Source organism: Ooceraea biroi, chromosome 3 (genome assembly GCF_003672135.1).
Source record: "Ooceraea biroi isolate clonal line C1 chromosome 3, Obir_v5.4, whole genome shotgun sequence".
Taxonomy (NCBI): domain Eukaryota; kingdom Metazoa; phylum Arthropoda; class Insecta; order Hymenoptera; family Formicidae; genus Ooceraea; species Ooceraea biroi.
This window is the reverse complement of record NC_039508.1, coordinates 6,871,392-6,892,867: the sequence shown is the minus strand read 5'-3', so window position 1 is coordinate 6,892,867 and position 21,476 is coordinate 6,871,392. Positions and strand designations below refer to the sequence as shown.

The 21,476-nt window shown below is 41.5% G+C and overlaps 1 protein-coding gene across 8 annotated transcripts in view; it reads left to right on the top strand.

Annotated features, from left to right (window-relative positions):
* LOC105278125 (talin-1) overlaps positions 1 to 21,476 on the top strand; it is a 42,043-nt gene that overhangs the window by 10,475 nt on the left and 10,092 nt on the right. For 2 of the 8 annotated variants that reach the window (XM_011336972.2, XM_011336977.2), the window contains exons 3-11: positions 14,691 to 14,883; positions 15,337 to 15,738; positions 15,853 to 16,123; positions 16,200 to 16,703; positions 17,056 to 17,153; positions 17,819 to 17,907; positions 18,737 to 19,195; positions 19,314 to 19,349; positions 19,596 to 21,409. In XM_011336972.2, the coding sequence (XP_011335274.1) occupies positions 14,745 to 14,883; positions 15,337 to 15,738; positions 15,853 to 16,123; positions 16,200 to 16,703; positions 17,056 to 17,153; positions 17,819 to 17,907; positions 18,737 to 19,195; positions 19,314 to 19,349; positions 19,596 to 21,409 (3,812 nt within the window). In that variant the 5' untranslated portion in view covers positions 14,691 to 14,744. Of the gene's footprint in view, positions 1 to 2,432; positions 4,445 to 7,198; positions 8,203 to 14,690; positions 14,884 to 15,336; positions 15,739 to 15,852; positions 16,124 to 16,199; positions 16,704 to 17,055; positions 17,154 to 17,818; positions 17,908 to 18,265; positions 18,289 to 18,736; positions 19,196 to 19,313; positions 19,350 to 19,595; positions 21,410 to 21,476 lie in introns of those variants that run through there. The other 6 variants (XM_011336976.2, XM_026968053.1, XM_011336974.2 and 3 more) reach the window with 5 other exon arrangements.

Below are 21,476 nucleotides of genomic sequence, written 5' to 3'. Positions count from 1 at the left end.
TCGTCGGACGAGCGCTGCGTTTTCGGGGACTGACCGCACGCGCGCGAACCCGAGGGTAACTCGAATCGACAGGCGCATTGTCAGGCCGATTAATCGAACGATAAGTTTCACCGTGTATGGAGAGAGTGATTGACGCTACCACGATAAGAGTTGATGGTCACGGAAAGAAGGGACGGGGACGAATCGCTAGAACGCGAGATGACGAACAAAAAGAAAAGCAGAGGCATACTCAGGGGCAGATCCTTAATTTATCCTGGACGAAAGCCATCCTCTGTTTTCCATCCCCCTATCGGAGTGACGCTTTCCGTCGTTTCCTCCATCACAATAGCAAAACAAGAAGACATGTGATACACGTGGATGCTCTTCCGGAGACGAGTAAATATGTTCCTGGAGTTAATAAATTTTGATTAATATTAATGCATTTTGTTATAATTCATGTAGCGTTTACTCCCGTATCTCAGCGGAAATTGTGAAAAATTTTGGTAGAAAATCAGCGGTATATCACTATTTTTTAAAATTCTTTATGATATTAATTATTTTCATTGTTGCATTACGGTTGGATTGCATTTATATATTTGATTATCTCTCTCAGTATATATAATTTCACTTTAACAACTCTATATGATTAATACAATGACGTACATATTTTTTCAATAGTATTATATTTATAAAAGCATAACTAAAAACTATATTTGCGCGTACTATTGTATGTATAATTTTAAACTTATGAAATATTTAAATGTTTAGTATTTGGAACTACAAATTGTTATGTGAAATGATGAGATTGCAATATCGAGTTCGGATCATTCGGTTGTAAAAAATTGGAGTAATACCTTTGTATCATTTAATATAATCACATTTTTCACATTATCGCGTGAGCTGCGTAATGGCGCAGCACTTCGGTCAGAGTCGTAAATTGACGATGCAAGCGGCGCCAACGATGACGATGATGACGACGACAACAGCAACAGTAACGAGAGTATCGCATCAGCTGTTTGCGGAAAATTCGGCTACTCATGTTTGATTTTTTTTCTCGAGAAAAAGCTTGGCGATGTTTTGCAAGCGGTTTATGGTCAGCAGCCGCTCGCCGACTTCCGGACGAGAGTGCGGCTCGCTGCATAAATTGCCTGTACATCTCAATTCACCCCCCGGTACGGTGAGCATTCCCTTACACGTCGTGCTCCTGAGTGACACTCCCCATCCTCTCCCGCAGGAGACCTCCTGCTTGCAGACTCGCATTATCATCCCTTCGCGTCTCCCCGTCCCACTCATCTCGTCCCGCAACGGCCGGCACAGGGGTGAGCCTGATTCGAATCTTTTGTACGACTAGTAATCTAAATCTGCGTCTAAGAAAATTATCGAATTTGATCGAGAAAAGGAGCCCGTGTTCCTTTTATCAATGTAATCGAAACTTCGTTTTACTTGATTCTTATATTAGAAACGCTTGGCAGAGAAGTTAGATGTGTTTATTAGATAATGAGTATGCATCGGATCCGCTAATGGGACTTTATGTGACGTGAGACTGGAATGAAATGATCACATTATGTTAATAATTACTCTACCTAAGAGAGGACAAAACTGTTCCATCTGATTTTGATCCAAGAGATTTTGCACGTTTCTCCTGTTTTAATCGTTTAATTACTTTGAATAGATTGATTTGAAGGATTTCGGGAGAATTTATACATTCATGTAGACAATTTTCGAAATGCAAAATTAAAACTCACTTTCTATGTGTATGAACATATGCAACTAAACTAATAGCGGAATTTAATGTTATAACGATTATGCATATCTTTTCGATTACCTGAGAACTGTTTATGTTTGTCAGTTATATCTTGTCAGTTTGTCATAGAAGAGCTTTTTTATGGTACTTACATGGTATTTATTATAGGGTAAATGCTAAAGTGCCACATTCGAAAAAACTGTAAATCGATAATAATCTTCTTAAATTTACATTATTCTTTTTCGTCATTTACTACACACAAGACACATGAGATGATATTGCGTTTACCAGGCGTCACGCGTTCATATTCTTCGATGTACCTTAGCGCATTTCATTTTCATAATTTAAGCGATGCATATCAGGTGGAATAATGTAGATAAATTTCATTTGCATACCGAAGTGTGTAAATTTTCTTACTGAATTTTCTTGTTGAATGAAAGAAACATTGAAACGAAGGCGTTGCCTACTTGAAGAGAGAAGAGGGTGAAAGTGTACTACTTCTTTGCTTTATCCATTTTTCAGTGGAGATTTGGGAATTGAACTTTCTCGCGCTCAGAGAAGAAAATAGAAAAGCAGGTGGTACTAGGAAAAAAAAGCATAACGTGTTCATTTATGAGAAAATGGAATTGTGAAACTTGAAAATAAAATTTTTTATTTTTTATGTTTTGGAATAACAGTCTTAATAATCATTATTAATACAGGTGATATTAAATCTTTGAGGAATTAAATATTAAATTTTTATATCACAAATCTTTCTTTAATGTTTTCTAAAAATTAAATCTGTAGATATGTAAAAAGCATACTAAGCACAATTATTCTATGAATTAAATATTTAAATAATTATTAACTAGCCATCCCTTCGCTAAAATAACTAACATATTAATATAAACGTTTACGTAAGCATTATAAAGTAAACACAAATCAGGGTTTTCGTAGCGAATCATTAAACTAATTATAACTAGATCCTCGTAATCATCTTATAAATTTGCTTCTATCTAACTTATAGCGTATTCTGCGTATTTGCCGCTGTATGCGTCGAATCTTAGCGCCGCAATTTAAAGTCGCAGCGCAAACGCTCGCCCTTTCGGCGCGACCGAAAGGGCGAGAAAGGGCCAGCGGGGTTCTATAGCGCAATACGGCACTCAAATTTCGAAGGGGTCGCGCATCATGCTGCTGCACCCCCGCGCGCGCGATCTTTCCGCGAAAGGGGTGGTAGGGGGGCTTCGGCGGACGGCGGATTCACCCCCTCGCGAATTGGCAGAGTACGAGGAAGCGGGGCAGCGTCGGACGGTCGCCGCCAATCGCTGCTGTCCCCGTCCACCGATAAACTATCGCGTCTGCGCCCTCGGCTGGTTATCTCGTCGGTTCCCTTCGTCGCCCTTGGTTCGGGTACCGCGCGCAAGGCCGCAGACCTATCACTTCTTTGGCGACAGCCGTCGGGGTAACATCCTCGCTCTTGCTCTCAGTCCTTGCTCTCTTCTCCCATCCCTTCGACTCTTCACATTGCCGTCAGAAACCAACGTTTCCGAACTTCCCACTCAAATTCGCTTCCCGTTCTCAGCCAGAGCTCTCACGAGCTTCCTCCTTTGATCTGTCCTCCTTCAAACCCTTACTCTTAATTAGTTTCTCATTTCTCATATATTACCGTCGTTTATTCATTTACATACTTGTCCAGTTTTGTTTATTTTTTCGCTGTTGTTTGTTCGGTTCGATTTCGTAAAGATCGTCTTGATCGGGACTGACTGTTTCTACTTCGCGTCGCAGTGAAAGAGATCTGACGATTTGACGTTTCGGTTTCCGAGCGTGCGAGTACTAGTCGGTCTTAATGTTTCTCGCTGAGCGTTCAGGTAAATTATGCTTTCGTTATTATCCAATTTTTAGTTTTTCAAATATACGTGACATTACAATTTTCGTGAAAATTTCTCTTAACATTTTCGCTATGTTTTGATTCTACAAAACTTTTAAGATTTTTTCGAATAATATACGTGCGATTTTATTTGCAATTTTAAATCGGTCGGTTCTTTATATTTGCCGAATCGTTTTCTTGCTCCATTCGTGATTGTATATAACAAAGATATAATCCTTCTCGAAAAACGCGATTTTACGTTTTCGCTTAATTTCATCATCGTGAAAATATTGCGGCTGATGCATCACGCTGTGATGTAGTACGCGGCTGTCGCGCTCCGGAACCTTCTCGTGCCTTAAAATCGCCGTCCAGATCGTGACAATAAACGTCCTGCCTTTGTGATCTTTTTTCGAGATTTTTAGAGACTTCCTTATTGTTATCACCATTTTTTCGCTCTAAATTCACCTGACTTCGTCGGCACCAGCGACGAACTGTATCTAACGAGCTTATCTTTTCCGAGTCGATCATCGAGCTAACCACGAGATTGCCTTACCGAGACCCAGATTCGTTTGGGTTTTTTGGGAGTTTTACCTATCTCGATAGAGGTTGAACGAAAATTTCCGTCCCTTCCTTGTGCCTTTTACCACCTTTCCCGATTTACTACTCCTGTTGTTGCGATTGGGGCGAACGCTCGCGATACCCCGCAAACACGAAGATCCAACAACCCATAGCCAAGAAGATATCGCCTTCCCATAGAAGTCTCCCGTGCCGTTTCGCTTGAAACTCGCGCTGCACATCTCACGAGCTCCACGGGTCCATTCGAGCGAGAGGATTCTTCGAACGCGATTGAATAACGCCAGGATGACACCGGTGCGGTGAGTAAGAACTATCGTTGAGCTGTGCGCGAGAGTTCGCCTACTTTGTGTCTGCAGCTTTTAGCGATTGTCAGCGAAGTAGAATAACGTTCTTATAACGTCGCGCTATTGCGCTGCGCGAGCTTTTAGCGTGGATCCTGCGCTGCATCTCGAAGATTGTCGGATTACTAGAAGTTTACTAGAGTTAGAAATCTAGGTTTTTATAGATACTAGTTATATTTTTAGTTGAATATAATAATATTCCAAGTGCCAGTAATTATATTATATTGAATAATGAAACAGATTGTTGGTGCAATGTATTTTCATTGTTAGCTTCAGAAAACATTTTCTGTCAATATTGTCAATTATGCAGAATACGATATAACTGAATAATTCAACGTCGAATGATTAGTTCCAAGAATTTTTTTAATCTTTTTTGGAATCCAGAGATTGTATTTATTAATTGTCATTATCTGTATAAATTAATATATAATATTGCTACATTGAGCATTAAGTAACATTATAAGTCAATGACAATATTATTTTTACTTAAATGTAGCATGTAACATGAATATTATGGATAAAAATAATTTTTTATTCTCCTTGAGTGTTATATTTTCTCTCTATATTCAACATTACCGAATCCTAACGTAAAAAAACTGAAATTGATAATCACGTGTCATGATTTCGTGACTGGACTCAAATTTAACGGACAAATGAGCAAACAAGATTGGGACGCAAAATTGATTGCCGTAGAACAATCAAGATAATATACTCAATTATTAAGAGCAAGTCGTAGCAACAGCCCCCTACGATCTCGAAATCAGATCTCGAAATCAGATAGTATAATGTGAGGGTCTACTTTCCGGGTTTGGGGTCTCGAAATTGTCCAATATCAAGGGTGACAATCTTCGGTAACAATAACAATCAGGACATTGACTCCATTACGCAAAATTTTTTTATTTTGTTCAATTTTTGTAAATGATAATACGAATTAAGTTCCTCTTGTTTAGAACGTCTCAAACTGTGGCGTTCAGTTTAGCAAAAGTCGCAATACGATTATAGAATTATACGAGTATAGAATTGTATATAACTAGAGCTAAGTAAATACCCGCATCTCATGTATTAAACAAAATACGTATATCAAATAATGAATGTATTAAGAAACGAAAGTATAAGAAAATTGATTGTGCAATATGTACTCTGTTATGCAAATTAATGATTAAAAAAAAATATTTTTAGCGTAATTACGAAACTAGTAATAACTAAGTGATAAAAAAGTAACATATTCTTAACCATTCGTATATATAGTGAGTCCTATCTTTTTACAATATTTAGAAATAAAACTTCGCGGTGCGTTAAGTAGATAGAATAAGAGTAACCCAAACGATTTGACGAAAAATAAAAGGTTCATAATGTAAAGCGAGCAAACGCTATAGATTCTGAGCTTGACATTTTGCCGATAGAAATACGTTATTGACAGTACAGTTTTTAACTGTACAATCTCGTTTACACATTCAAGTATTATTAATCATTTTCCGATAGAGTTACATGGTAACTGTCTGGGTTTATTGGTGACATATACGTGACGTGGGACCGAAAGTACACCAATTTTAGTAAGCACAATTTTATATGGCTACATATACATTTGACATTTGTGTCACGTGTGAAATTAGGAACATTAATTTACACTTTGCCGACCAAAGCGTTCAAACGGTATCTAATTATATCAGCGATCATTTCTATCTTCGCTTTCAATATCGCGGACCAAATCCGGCGGAAATTAGTTTGCGGTTGCAAATACTCGTACGTCTTTTATCTACTTTGGTTTCATCGAAAACCGGCGTGGCAAAGGCGCGGAGCATATCTTCTTATTTTAATTTCTCTTCGATGTGGAAGAATCGATGATTTCCGCATCTGTCGCCGCTCGATCACAAGCATTCAGACGTTAAAACGACTCAACCCGACACACGAGCGTACGTTTATTTGAAATCCCAGCAGACTATTCCTTGTGGCTCGACAATAACGTTAGTTCCTTGTTAGCGCTGGCTATGATCCTTGCGCGAGCCGGTTTAGAGTTGGCCGCATCAATCAGAACTGATTTGAATAAAAATTTGCCTAAATGTCACAACTTTTTATCAGAAAGAACATACGAGAGAACAATTTGGAATGTAACTATGGAAAATAATCAGTAAGAGATTGCATAAAAACTGAAAGATACAAGAAAGTAAAAATTTGTAATTATTCTTTGTCTCGATGGAAATGGATTAAATTGTCGAATTTGCTAATATTTTAACATTATTTATAACATTAATGTCGTGTAACAAATTAATAGTAATAATACAAAGTAAGTACATTTTCTTCTTATTCTAATTTTACTTTACTTTTGTGATTGCCGCAGCTGGAGCTTTTCAGTTTGTAAGGTTCGGAGAAAAATTCGACAGTAAAGTTGATGAGATCGATTTGACAAATCATTGAGGGGCGAGAGAGGGGGCGATTTGCTCGCGTTCGCGCGACGCTCGAGCTTTCCCCGTTCACGGTGCACGGGGGTGTGTTACTGGGGCACTAGTGCGCAGAAGCCCCGAACATGCCCGATGTGGATCCCAAAGAGCCGTCCGTGGCGATGTCCCTTCCCGCCCCTCCCAACCCCCGCTCCAGGATTCTGCATCCCCTTCGTAGGAGAGAGGAAGCAAGGGGTAGCACCCCGACCCGACCCTCTCGGTTATATTTCGAGCCTTAGCTCGCGCCGCGCCACATTCAGTTTCTGACCGGCGATCGAATCGACGCGTTCGTCGTTCCTGGTTGAGCTTGCCGTCGTCGCGCATCGGTTTCCCGAGGGATCTCTACGGATTCCATCAGTCGCCCACAGAGGAACACCTCGGATCCCATCGGTCCCGGTTACGTCACGTTCTCGCGATTACGCGGGGGTGGCGTGCGAGATCGCGGGCGTTACGGTCAGGGATGTTGCGCGAGACTCGTGTCCACTCGAAGTCATCGATCTTCGCAATCGAAGGGATTCAGTGACGCCTGCTGCGGGGGGAGAGAGAGGGAGGAAGGGGGAGGGGAGACTCGTGGGAGTCACAGACGATCGGGACAAGTGCGGAAAAGCGATCGAATAAATTTCCCGATTATCTCCCTGCCGATTTTGAGTATTCGGTTTTGGTATCGTAGCGATTTACTTTTACGTGGAAATGTTATCCTAGATTTTCTGTTATAAAATCGATGATAAGTGAACCTACTGTTTCACATTTAGTCTCCATATTGTATCAGCTTCTCTCTTTTATTAAATTGAAAGAATTGCGTTTACGAACCATGGAGCCTGATTTTGTTAAACGTCAAGTAAACTAAATATTTATTCCGCTATCAATTAATTAATCCTAACAAGTAATTTTAATTTCTTATTATCGTGGATCTGGTTTTATCAAGCGAACTCGATGCAATGAATGATCTCGTTCATCGAGGATAGCTCGTTGAAACATCGATGTAAATAGCGGATTTTATGAGATCACCAAAGCTCTCGCCATCGTCGTAAATCGGGCCTGCGGATCGGTCGCAATCGCGAGTAAATATAGTAGGAATGGAGCTGAATCCGTGCTGCAGTTTCGTAGGGATAGTAAATTATCTTTACACGAGGAGTTTGCATCGGAAACGACGGCAATCGACGGCGCTCAACATTCCACGATCCTGGGTATTATAGGAGTCGACAGTAGCGAAAATTTTAGATATAGATGTAGTTGCTGCTGCTAGGCTCTGCTATAGCAAGCCAATGTGTGGCCGAGGTAAATATCATTCACTTCTTTCCTTATGGTCATCTTGTTGTATCATCAACGTTCATCGTCATTGCTCGTTAGTCAATCGCCACGTGGCAATTAATCGCCTGCCTCGAGCGATCCGAGAAACGTCGCCTCGTTTCATGATACTGCTGAATCTGTAATTTTGCACGATGTCGCGAATTATGTAAAAATAAAATTAACATTTCACAGTCAGCTTGATTAATGAAGAATTTTAGTCGAACAAGTCCTTGGTTTATAATCGGAAATTATATGAAATGAAATTTTCGTAGAATTCGCGTTAATGCATTATTTAATTGCACTACCTATGAAATGGGGCTTTGATCGTTTCTCGCGAGATAAATGTTGTTAATGTTAATGACGATGTTTTAGATTAGTAGAGTGTTTAGCCTTAGAACAAGCGTAAGCTTATGTGTATTAAGAAACTTTCGTCTCATAAAGTTCTTTGATACCTGACGTTACTGTGCGAAGTTGTATGGCTTTATTTGTTCAGTGTGATGAAATATTCATTTAATTTAGATAGTTAATAACATTTACTATTCCTCACTTTTACAAGTGAATTTATCAAAAGTTTCGTTGCATCGGTGGAAGTTTATTTATAAATGTTTATTCAGTCAACGTGTATCGGTGAACGTCGGTGAATGTATCTGTGCTTTATTGCGTGATGCTCCGCGCAAGTGTGCTGCGTTTTATATTTATATATTTTAATCTTATACCATAGTTGTGAATGTTGCATAGATACGTTAATAGTATTAATGAATTAACATAAGAAAGATACTGAAGGGAACTAAAAGCATTTAAAGCTATAAAGATGAAAGTAATATTTTTTCATCTTCACTTTTGTCGTTAGAATGCTACATGACAAGACGTTAGCGAGTAATAATAAGATCGCAATGTTACAAAGTTAAGTTACTAAATCCATTCGCGTGACGTATGTCGTTCGGAAAGAATTAAAACTTTTATTATGAGACTTACTCGCGCTTTTATCAATTATAGTTTAAACTTAATGTAAAATCGAGTTTCCCCTTAAGATAGCAATAAAAAAACTAATTTCACGCGAAAGTCGAGTGAATAAATTGGCAGCTCAAATATACCAATGACCGGATCAATGTATAATAGTTCATAACTTATTTAAATGATCCGTAAGTGATTACGGTCGCATTTTCTATATTTTTACGGTTTGACGGTGGGGTGTAGTGACGCGCGGAAAAATGTGATAACATCCGCAAAGAGTGGCAACGACACGGAGATAATGAGAGGGAGTGAGAACGAGAGAGAGGTGGAGGTTGGGGTAAGGCGTTTGTGGGGTAAAGGGTGTGAGAACCGACCGACTACTACTACCTTTTCCGTGAGGCGGCGATGAAGTTAAAAAAGCTGACGGCGGTGCTATAACTTGCTCCGAGAATGGAGCATGGTAACTGCATACTGCGGCGAAAGTAAATGGCAGTAAGTGTTTCGTACATCTACACCGACATAGCATCGACCCGTGTAAATTTTATTACGCAGATTGTGCGGGTCGGCTTCGTAATATCGGTACTTACTCGTAGAATATTTCAGCGTTAGGCAACAATTAATTATTAAATATCTCAATGACGAGTTAATCAAGTCATTGGTTAAAGAGTAATTGTCGATTAATTAATCGTATAATTATATCACATATCAATTAATTATTAAGTCAGAAATTTTACAGGAATTCTGTAATTATTAATCAGTAATTATCATATCCATTGGTTTATTGAATTAATCATAGCCAGATATAATTGATTTTCAATTATCAACTGATGATTCAATCACAAATTTTCGATACTTGACTGTTCTTTTTACTTATTAATCACAATTACAGAGTTCATTAATAATTCAGTAGTTATATTTAAGGTTTTCATTAATTTGATTATTAATTACTGAATCGACTTTGTCTAATTTCTACGTAACTTAGTAATTAACGGACTTGACTATAGATTGCGAAATATTCCGAAAGAAGAATAACGGAAATACTCTCGAGTAGTAATCGAAGCAGTATTGATGATACTATCGATGTGGCAATAGGAAATAATGTTATCAGCATTAATCTTACGAAGTGAGACTGTGAAGTATATTTTAATGCATAGGAAATGTAATTTTCGTTGAATATATGCATAAAGCGCGTGTCGGGAACGGCAATGCGTGTGGCCTTGTTAACATTCACGTACGCGAGCGCGTTCCTATCATCTTCCGAGCAAAAACACTGATTACAGATATGTTGTAACGGCACGGTTCAGATTAACGCATAGCATCATTCCCGTAAACGTTACTTGAACTTAACGAAAGTTTAGGTGAAGCTCCCTGCCTCTTTCTCTGGTTTCGTCTAGAAAGCGACGCAGAATCAATTAAAGCTGAATTAACCGAATTAACTTAAACCGATATTTATGAGAGCAACCTACAGGAAGATTCCACGAAAGCTACATAAAAATTAATTTGCTAGCACATAAACGATTGATGAATCACATTAGTGCTAGACTATTACTCTTACGGATCAACTATTATTATTATTACAATTACAACATGGTGCAGTGGTGCAGTACTGCGAAACATAGGCATTAGCATATCTAATATTTATATGTGGAGATGACGCGCAGAGAAATCTTTGTGAATAATCAGCGGAATTTAACATACGCTAAATAACGTCCGACTAGTGAATCGCGCGCGCGCGCGCGCTGCACTGTGATGATAAATGACATGCGCTCGGATGGCGACAGATTAATACGTTTCCACTGCAGATTCGCCGTTTCCATGATAATCGACGGAGGTCTCTCGGCTGATTGGCACGTATGCACGATACGATCCATTAGCGAGAGGCCCCGAGTCCGGCAGGATTAGCCGATTTTGCAGAGTGCGGTCACATAATCGCGTCTTCGTTAATCCACCCCCCTCGGCTTGCCCTCAATTAGTACGCGTCAAGTGTCGTCGCGACCGGACGCTACACCGCGACGTCTAATTTTAGAAACGGCGCTTTTGATTAACGCGAATCGCACTTGCTCCTCTCCTCCCTCCGCCCCGTCTCCTCTTCTCTTTGCTCTTGTCTCTCGTATCACGCCACCCCCTATCGAACGTGGACATCGAACATTCATTGCGCGAATAATAGCGGGCGCGTTTCACATTCGGCAATCAACCCTTTCGCTACGGCAGTGATTATGGTAATGCAGTGATTATGCTAACGTTACATATTTATGAGCAATAGAAGCACGTTTTTGACTTACACATATACAATATATACATACTCTACTGTTTTAATTCGTTTTATTTAAAGATACAATTTTCCAAGAACGAGAAAGAATGGAATTTACATAAAACAATATTTATTTAAACTTAGTTTTCAGACCATTTCATGGACAACTATAGTCGAAAGAATTAAACTGTAGCGATGGGAAAGATCTGTAGAAAATTTGATACTAGACGGTACTCGGTGTAAAGGAAGATAATGACCGAGAATATTTTTATTTTAATGCATCAAAGGACTATATCGAAGTCCGATCGAGATGAAAGACCTATTTGTGTTTTAGTACGTTGAAAGAACAGCTAGAGCGCACCGAGAGGAAGATCGCCGGACAAAGAAGCGGTTTTATTATGTCACGTAAACAAATTTTCCTTTTTCCGCTGCTAACGGATGTGTTTCATCTTCCACCTTTCTGGTTCAAGCTTTTTTATCGAAATCATTATCATAAAAATGTTATTTATTTTTTATCTGCAACAGAATTGTGTCTCTTAATTGTTATCTGATTTGTTTCAATCACTATTTTACATGAAGTATCTCGTTGATACTTTGCGTTTCTAATCTTTTTTATTCACATTTCTAAATAATTTGATTGTTTGATTGAGCTTATTACGAAAATAATCAGACTCAATTAATAAAAATTCAATTTAATATGTTTTCGCGCTACTTTATTGTCAGCCTTTCACGACGGATTGCGCCCTCCTCCCGTAAGAATATTCAATTTTCAGCAATATCAATGCCAGTATTGTCGAGAAGTGGCTTCATCCTACTGGCAGTACGTATGGAGTTGATGATCCAGTTGTATGTAATGAGGTCATTCCCTCTGAATCGAGTTCGTGCGCGTAGGAAGGTGACGTATTGCGAATCGAACGAAGTAACTTTGTAGCCAATGGTGGTTTCAATTTCGCAGTTAAATGCCGTTAGCTCCGCGAGAACGATTGCCTGGAGTTGTCGCGCGATTTTTTTTCTACATTCTGCCATTTCAATATTCACTTTGTCCGACCTTTTTCAAAAAAAACCACCGACGATTTCGCACACGGTACTCACAGCAAAACGTCGGCTGATATCTTCGAGGAAGGAAAATGTTCGCCTAGCCGGACATTTGAATATAATCGCGCGATCATGTATTATTATAATATAAATACAATTTTATTATACCTACATTTGCACTTCGATAAAGTAAAGTCTTCTGCGAAAAAGTAATTTTATAAATATTTCATTAGTTATTTAAATTGTGCAAAGTACATAATGTATGCACTGCACGCAACCGTGTCTTTTGATACTGAAACTAATTATCGCTGATCTATAATTGCTTCTTTCATACAGAAGCATCACGGTTTGTCGATACAAAATATTTTGCCAGCTTCGCGAATCCTTTGTCATCAAATTATTGAATTATTGGATATTTCATATCCTATCTAGTAATCGAAGATCACCAGTGTTTCTCGCGTTTCTCTTGATACGCTTCATTGCGGCTGATACAATCGCATCAGCGATCGTCTATTCCCTGGGGTCAGAAATTCGATACGCGCGATGAAATCAAAACCATACGTTAATTGGGTGAAAATCGTTCGGCGGGCGAAAACGAAGCGGGGTAGAGGAAAACGGCGAAGAGGAGGGAGGGATTGACGGGAGAGAAAACGAGAGGGTGAAGCTCGTAAGAAAGGATAGCCAGGGGTATGGCAGGGGGTTACGCTCGGAGTTTGACACAGTCAGAGACCGGCGTTGCCTGGCAACCTCTAAGGGTGGAAATCCACATTGGCGTAGGGTATACTTGCGACGAATTTATGCGCCATTACCATTCCTCATCCTACCCCCCTATGTGAGAACACGTGGAAAAACGCGTGAATGAACCCGGCGGTATAATCGACTCGCGATGAATACAACGAAATTGGCTATTTATTCTCATGATGTCTAATGATGCTCGTATTGTCGCGTCAAGAATACGTCTCGTGTTTGCGCTACAAATTAGCGAGAAGACGGCAATCTATCCTCCGACGAAGTAGTTGAATATTGCACTCGAGCTTATTCATTCGGGCGCTTCACCTTTGTCGGTTTTACATACGTGAAATATTGAAGTAATGACTATATTCGTACTTAATGCTACACGATGGATTTAATCTACTCATATCTTGCGTCTTCGCTCCCTTTCTGCTATTACTCCCGGCAGGAAATCTTCTCTAGATAATCTTAATTAAGGCAATCAAATGCAGTTACGGTGAAGAGATTATTTTCCTTCATCTTTCCTCTTTCGATTCTCAATTAAAATTAAGAAGAGAACTATTCGTTTAAAGTTATGTGTCGATATTGAAATAAGATTAAGAAAATTCACGTATTTATCGTCTGATAAATTACCAGAACTGCATATTAAGTGAAAAAGTTTAATTATCAATCAAATATCTTTTCGATCTTTTTGAATCCGACTTAATTATTTCGCTTAATTTTAAAAGGATACAATTTCATTTTGCTCATTCTCACGATCGTTTCTACGCCCGTGGACGATCCGGTATTGCACCCCGTGGCAAATTCTATGGCAAATGTAGTATACTATAGAAGATCGATATATAGACAGAAGTCCCACGGTGGCTTCCTCTCTTAGCCCAATGCGGGCATTTTTAATCCGTCGCTCTACCTCGTTTCCACAAACCCGCGCAATGCATTTTCGCCCCCGGCCTTTTCTCCATATATATATATCATGCTAGAATGTCACGTAAGGCTTCACAAAGCGGAACTTCTTGTCGAGTAACATGGCTGCGTTTCGACGATTATTCTCCAAAAATTAGCGCAAACAAGAGCACTTCCTTCAGCAAATATTAATCGTATAAGTAATAATTAAACTTAACGGCATTGTATGATCATTTTAACAAGTCTGCCGTTAGGCGGTAATAGACGCGATAATAGACGTAATAGTCGATCCTTGCAACTTGTTGCGTTCAGTCTCGTCGTAAAACAGAAATTGCGTGCTCATGCAGATTGCCGTCTACGTAACAATGGATTATCAGATAATTCTAAGGAGACTATTATATATGCAATCGGCTAGTTGTTACGTCTACAAGGAAATTATGTGAAACTTTTATCTCAAGAATAAATATATTTATAAATTGCCTATTAGTAAAATATTATGAAACGCGTTAATTAACATCTGCAATTACATTAACTGACTCAATCGTCGTCACTCGATCGTGGATAACGTCGTAATCTTGTTTTATGTGACTGATTGTTTCAGTCAAGTGATTCTGGAGGTTTTCGTGCACGCAGGAGATCGCCCCAAGCTATCGCGATGGCCACGCTGTCCTTGCGCATTTCTATACCGGAGAAGAATGCTACCAAAATGATGCAGTTTGATCCCAGCACATCAGTCTACGACGCTTGCCGTATTATCAGAGAGAAACTCGCCGAAGCCACCAACATGGGTCAACGTAAGCATTTGATATTTTATTTGTCGCACAGTAGACGCACCCGACCGCATTTGCGCCGTCGAAATGAGATATTTCGTTAACAACATTTTTTGCAATGTACATCTTCCAAAAATACGTACATTAATATCCCTTGAAGAGGGACATGCAAATTTCATTCTGTTGAATCTCTTTAATGTCATTGGTAATATTATATCGCGGAACAGTGCATATTAAATATCCCGGAATTATATCGAAATATCTCATTTGCGAATTCGCGCTATAAAAGAATGTCAAAAGTGTTGTACGCCGAGATTTAATTTATCCCGATGCATAAAAGTTTAATTAAAAATTTTCATTTGTGAACGAGGAGAAAAAGTATGCACGTTCTCGTTTACGTGGAAATATCAAATCGCACGATAATCATGTTAAAATCGAAAAATCGGAGATCTGTTATCTCGTTGTTTATTCCCACAGCCAAAGATTACGGCCTGTTTCTCTCCGATGAGGACGTGAAAAAGGGGGTTTGGCTCGAACCCGGGCGTAATCTTGACTATTACATCTTGAGGAATGGAGATCTACTTGAGTATCGTCGTAAGCTCCGTACACTTCGCGTCCGCATGCTGGACGGGACACTGAAGACCATGCTGGTGGACGACAGCCAGCCCGTGGCGAATCTCATGGTGGTCATATGCACGAAAATAGGCATCACGAATCACGATGAGTATTCTCTGGTACGTGAGTTGATGGATGAGGAAACTGAGAATCAAAAGCCAGGAAATTTCGGCACTCTCACGTTGAAACGAAGAAAAGAAGAGAAGGGCGAGAGGGACGCCAAGATGGAACAGTTGAGGAAAAAGCTAAAGACTGACGATGAAGGTAATCTTGAATTATCATATTATGAATATTTAATCTTTTCGGGCTATCTGAAAGCAAAACCTTCGCTTGTTGTTTTGACTTGTATATGTATGGCTTCTGTTGTTCGTTTTACAGTCAATTGGATAGATCCGAGCAAGACCCTGCGCGAGCAAGGCATCGACGAGTCCGAAACCGTTCTGCTGAGAAGGAAGTTCTTCTTCTCGGATCAAAATATCGACAGCCGTGATCCCGTACAATTGTCACTATTGTACGTGCAAGCGAGGGACGCGATTCTAGACGGCACGCATCCGATCACGCAGGAGAAGGCTTGCGTTTTCGCCGGGATCCAGTGTCAAATTCAATTCGGCGATCATAAGGAGGAAAAGCACAAGTCGGGGTTCTTAGAGTGAGTTACAGATCGAATATAATCGCCGAATCTTATCGGTTAATTTGTCATTAACAACCGCGTTTTCTCTTTGCAGTCTCAAGGAATTTTTGCCGCAGTCGTACGCGAAGGTGAAGGGAATCGAGAAGAAGGTTTACGCGGAGCACAAGAAGCACATCGGGCTCTCGGAGCTGGACGCCAAGGTTCTGTACACGAAGACTGCTAGGTCACTGAACACCTATGGCGTCACGTTCTTCCTCGTGAAGGAGAAGATGAAGGGCAAGAATAAACTAGTGCCGCGTCTGCTCGGCGTGACGAAGGACTCGGTCCTGCGACTCGACGAGAAGACGAAAGAGATTCTGAAAACGTGGCCGTTGACAACTGTGCGCCGCTGGGGCGCCTCGCCGAACACCTTTACCCTCGACTTCGGTGACTACTCCGACCAATATTACAGCGTACAGACCACCGAGGCGGAGCAGATACTCCAGCTGATCGCCGGCTACATCGATATCATCCTGAAAAAACAAAAGGCGAAGGATCACTTTGGTATCGAGGGAGACGAGGGATCGACCATGGTGGAAGACAGCGTGTCGCCTCTCAAGTGAGTAGTTGCCCGATGCGTGTCAGCATCTTTGCACGTGGATTGAAGTAATAATCGTCAATTAGAAGAGCGTTAGCACAATTATCAGTTGTCGATGGGTCAGGCTTGCCGCGGGCCGGCCAACTCTACATTCAGCGTGCGTCATGCCTCGGGAGTATTTCGCATTAGCGCGACACGATTATGGAGGAATTTTTAAGACGCCACGCGAACAAACGTGTTCGAGACGTTTCCGATTCTCACGGGTATTATTTATATTATTTATATCGAAAGCGATAATTATTTTATTTTTATTATATTTGAACCACGATGCCATGATGATTAGATCTTACATGTACTTTGTATCTTTTGATAGGGCTACCATCATGCAGCACGAAACTAGCAATGTTGGTAAAGGAAATGTAGAAGCTGTCTCGGTCGCAATACCAGCTGTTATGAGGGCCGGAGGAGATGGTAAGTTATGCTTAAACATTTCTTGTCTTATTTTATATTCTGATGATTTAGTCAAGTCTAGTCATTATCTCGAAAAACAGTGCTTATTAAAGTGTACAATTATTAAAATTTTTTTAATTATATATATATATAATTTTAATTAGTTTAACGTATAAATTAAATATATAATTAGACATAAATGTATAAACTACTTTACTGTATTTTTTCAAAAATGTTTAACTATCTTTTGCTTATCACGATTTTATATACGCAAAATTAGATGTGACAGCTTTTGAGAACTTATTCGAAAAATGAAAAACTCCGTTTTACTTGAAATTTTTAAACGTCGTAAGTCTTGAAATACTTCCTTTGTTAATACATCTGAAGTTAATTAGCTATTCTTTGCACGATTGGATTGGACTCGGGAAACTTATTTGTTAATACACGTTTTGTACATATATATACACTTCACTTTGTAAATACACGTTTATTTAGCTTTAAGCGTTTGTAAATGTGTCGCTTACGATGCAGGTGACGTAAGTAATCGTATTAGATTTAGCTTCAGCGTCGAGCGGCAAGTCATTGTCTAAGCAAAAGAGAATCTTGGTTCATATCGTGGACTTGATTAAAACAATCGGTCATTGTAAATAGAACGATAGGTCTAGAACGCATGGTGTGATTTATAGGGGCCCGACCATATGGAACCGGCCACATAGGTGGTGCCCAATACACGACTGTCAGTGGTCAAGTGAACATCGCTCATGCACCGCCTATGGTAAGCTCCGTTAAAGTGCGCTGAAGCTGTGCCAAAGCTCACCTTGGATGTCGGTGTTTTTTAGTTGCTTGTTATAAATATATATGCGCCTGGAAGTGTAAAAATTGCCTTCGAGAATCCTTCGAGACTTTGGTCGTTGTAGCAACGACAAACGTATCGTGTGGCACTACAATACATGTGTGAACCGATGAAAGAGACTGTTAACGACTGTTAATGTATAGCGTATTGTATATTTGAACACGGTACACCTTTTATGAATGTGTAAAGCCATCTGCACTGATCAAGTCATTGTGTTGCACGTTAGAGAGCAAAATTCTAAAGAGGGACTAATAGACGGTTAAATTTATTTTCATGCTAGGCGCCTTCTATTGCGGACACAGAGTAGGTATACTACGATAACATTTTCAGTTATCTATTACTTCTCAGTTTATATATTTCGATTCGTTTTACGTGCTCGGTTTTGAGTTTCCGCGTTTGCGTTTCGTGTTTCGTGTCGATCGACTGTCTCCCGGTACAGCGCTTACTGGTAAACCCGATGTTTCTGCAATTGCTGTTTGTGCTCACGTACGATAGAGTATTCGTTCGTCGCTCGGATCATTAATCAGTAAACTCTGTATCGCCGCAACTATTCGTCACAATTTACCGCTTCGTTATGTATATTATGTGCATTCCGTTTATGTTCATTTGTTGATTGTTAAAGGCAGAATGTCGCATCTCCCATCTGCATTCATTTACGCGAGGAATATCGTTTTCTTTTCCATTCGCCATTCGATCACGTTTACGACAGTCATGGGTATCTCTAAAATTACGTACGAATATTCGAAATCAGGTCCAACAAACTAAGGTGACATCCGTCCTATCTGAACCGCAACGTGCCTTATTATCGACCATCACCGCTGGTCACGAGGTAATTCACATCGCCGAGATGGAACTCTCCACGAAGACCCAGCTGCCTGAACTCGGTACTGATCCAGCGTCCCTGAGATGGATTGAGCAGACGATTGACACGCACAAGCAGAATGTCGGCTCGCAGATCGCAGCGATGAATGCCGCAACCGCTCAGGTGGTTACGTTGACCTCCGGACCAGCGGATGACGTCGACCATACCGCGGTGGGAGCCGCGATTACTACGATCGCCACGAATCTACCGGAGATGACGAAGGGCGTGCGAATGATAGCCGCCCTCATGGACGATGAATCGTCCGGTGAACGACTCTTGGACGCCGCCAGAAAACTCTGTTCCGCGTTCTCTGACCTGCTAAAGGCCACGGAGCCAGAGACCAAAGAGGTAAGTTTGTTCTAGCGATAAGGAAACTGCATAAAACGGTAAAACGTAGTCGGTGATAATGCGATTATTCAATAGTTACAAAGTTGAGCGTCACTTTATGTCTCCTCTTTCTCTACAGCCTTTCTACATAACATCTACACTGTATGGACAATATGTAAGCACTAACATTTGAGCTTCGTGTAGTGCAGACGCAAGTTAGATGTCCTACTACTACGAGCACATTAATCTTTCCTAAAACACTTGACTCTTAAAGATGCACTTGTAGTCGCTTTAGAAAAGACTTTAAAAAGCTCGTATTAAATTACAGTTTTAAATGTTTTATTTTTTTACCTGTTTATATTTTTGTTTTTTTCTTCACATATTTCTGAATAGCCATATGAACATCGTGTCTATTTTCTAGCCACGGCAGAATCTACTGAATGCGGCGTCTCGAGTGGGTGAAGCGTCGCATCAAGTATTAACAACTATTGGCGAGGAGGATGCTTCGAATCGCGAGTTGCAGGATATGTTACTTGCGCTCGCCAAAGCCGTGGCCAACACCACTGCTGCCCTTGTACTGAAAGCAAAGAACATAGCTGCTACGTGCGAAGATTCCGTCACACAGAATAGAGTCATATCGGCCGCGACTCAGTGTGCACTGGCCACGTCGCAGCTCGTAGCATGCGCCAAGGTAGTAGCCCCGACACTACATTCGCCCGCGTGCCAGACGCAGCTGATGAACGCTGTTCGCGAGGTTACCAAGGCTGTGGAGCGTCTCGTTCAAGTATGCAACGAGACATGCAGCGACGAGAACTTGCTGAAGGAATTGAGCGTCGCTGCTAGCGAGGTCAGCCGTACCTTGAACGACCTCCTAAATCACATCAAGACCGCTACGAGAGGAGAACGCGCCAAGGAGTCCATCCAGGAGGGTGCGGTAGAAACCATTTTGGTTGCCACGGACAAATTGTTCGCCAGTACCGGTGACGCTGGCGAGATGGTGCGACAGGCGAGAGTAGTCGGTCAAGCGACAGCGCAGCTGATTCAGAGCATCAAAGGCGAGGCGGAGAGACAGACGGATTCGGAGCAGCAGCAGCGTCTCTTGGCTGCGGCGAAACTACTCGCCGACGCCACTGCTAAAATGGTGGAGGCAGCGCGACAATGCGCCAGCAGTCCACACGATGCCAGAATGCAGGATCAACTGCGTCAGGCGGCGGAGGAGCTGCGCGCCGCGACTACTCTGGCGGCCACGCCGGCATTACGCAGGAAACTCATCACGCGTCTGGAAGCATGCGCCAAGCAGGCGGCTGCCACAGCCACGCAGTGCATCGCAGCGTCCTCGGGCGCCGGCCACCACAACACCAATCCGGCAAGCCAGGAGGAACTCAACATAGAGTGCCGAACTATGGCACAGCACATCCCGCACCTGGTATCGGGCGTCAAAGGCACACAGGCGCAACCGGACAATCCTACAGCGCAACTCAACCTGATAAATGCTTCCGAGCAATTTTTACACCCGGGCACCGCCGTCGTAAAAGCAACCAGGGCCGTTTTGCCAACGGTCACTGACCAGGCGTCCGCTATGCAGCTGAACAACACCTCGCAACAGCTGGGGTCCTCGTTAGCGGATCTTCGGTCAGCGGTAACGCGCGCGAGGGAAGCATGCGGCGGATTAGAGCTTGATGCAGCAGAGGAATTGATTAACAGTTTGAAGGACGAACTGGGTGAATTTTATCGTGCTGTTGAGGCAGCCTCGTTGAGACCGTTGCCGGAAGAAACGACGGAATCCACCGCTCTGCGACTCGGCGCCGCGTCGAAGAACGTTGGCTTCGCCATGGCGCAATTACTGTCCGCCGCCAAGCAAGGTAATGAGAATTACACTGGAAGCGCAGCCCGGGAAACGGCGTCAGCCCTGAAAGATCTCACGTACGCCGTGCGCGGTGTGGCTGCTACGTCCAATCAGCTGGACACACAAAGGAAGGTGCTGATGACAACCGAAGACGTGATTCTGCGATCGCTGCACCTGGTCAAGGAAGCGCGACGCGTGTTGAAGAATCCTGACGACCCTGAGAATGAGGCCAACTTAGCTGCCGTCGCGAAAGACGTCTCCAATTCTCTGAACAAATGCGTGTCCTGCCTGCCCGGACAAAGGGACGTGGACGAGGCCATACGTAATATCGACGACATGGCTCAAGTGCTCAACATGAATGAATTCCCCCAAACGAGTAAGAGTTACGGGTAAGTGGCTTTGTATTATTCCTTTCATTAGCCTTGTTCTGGTTTCTTTCATTATCTTACGCACTCT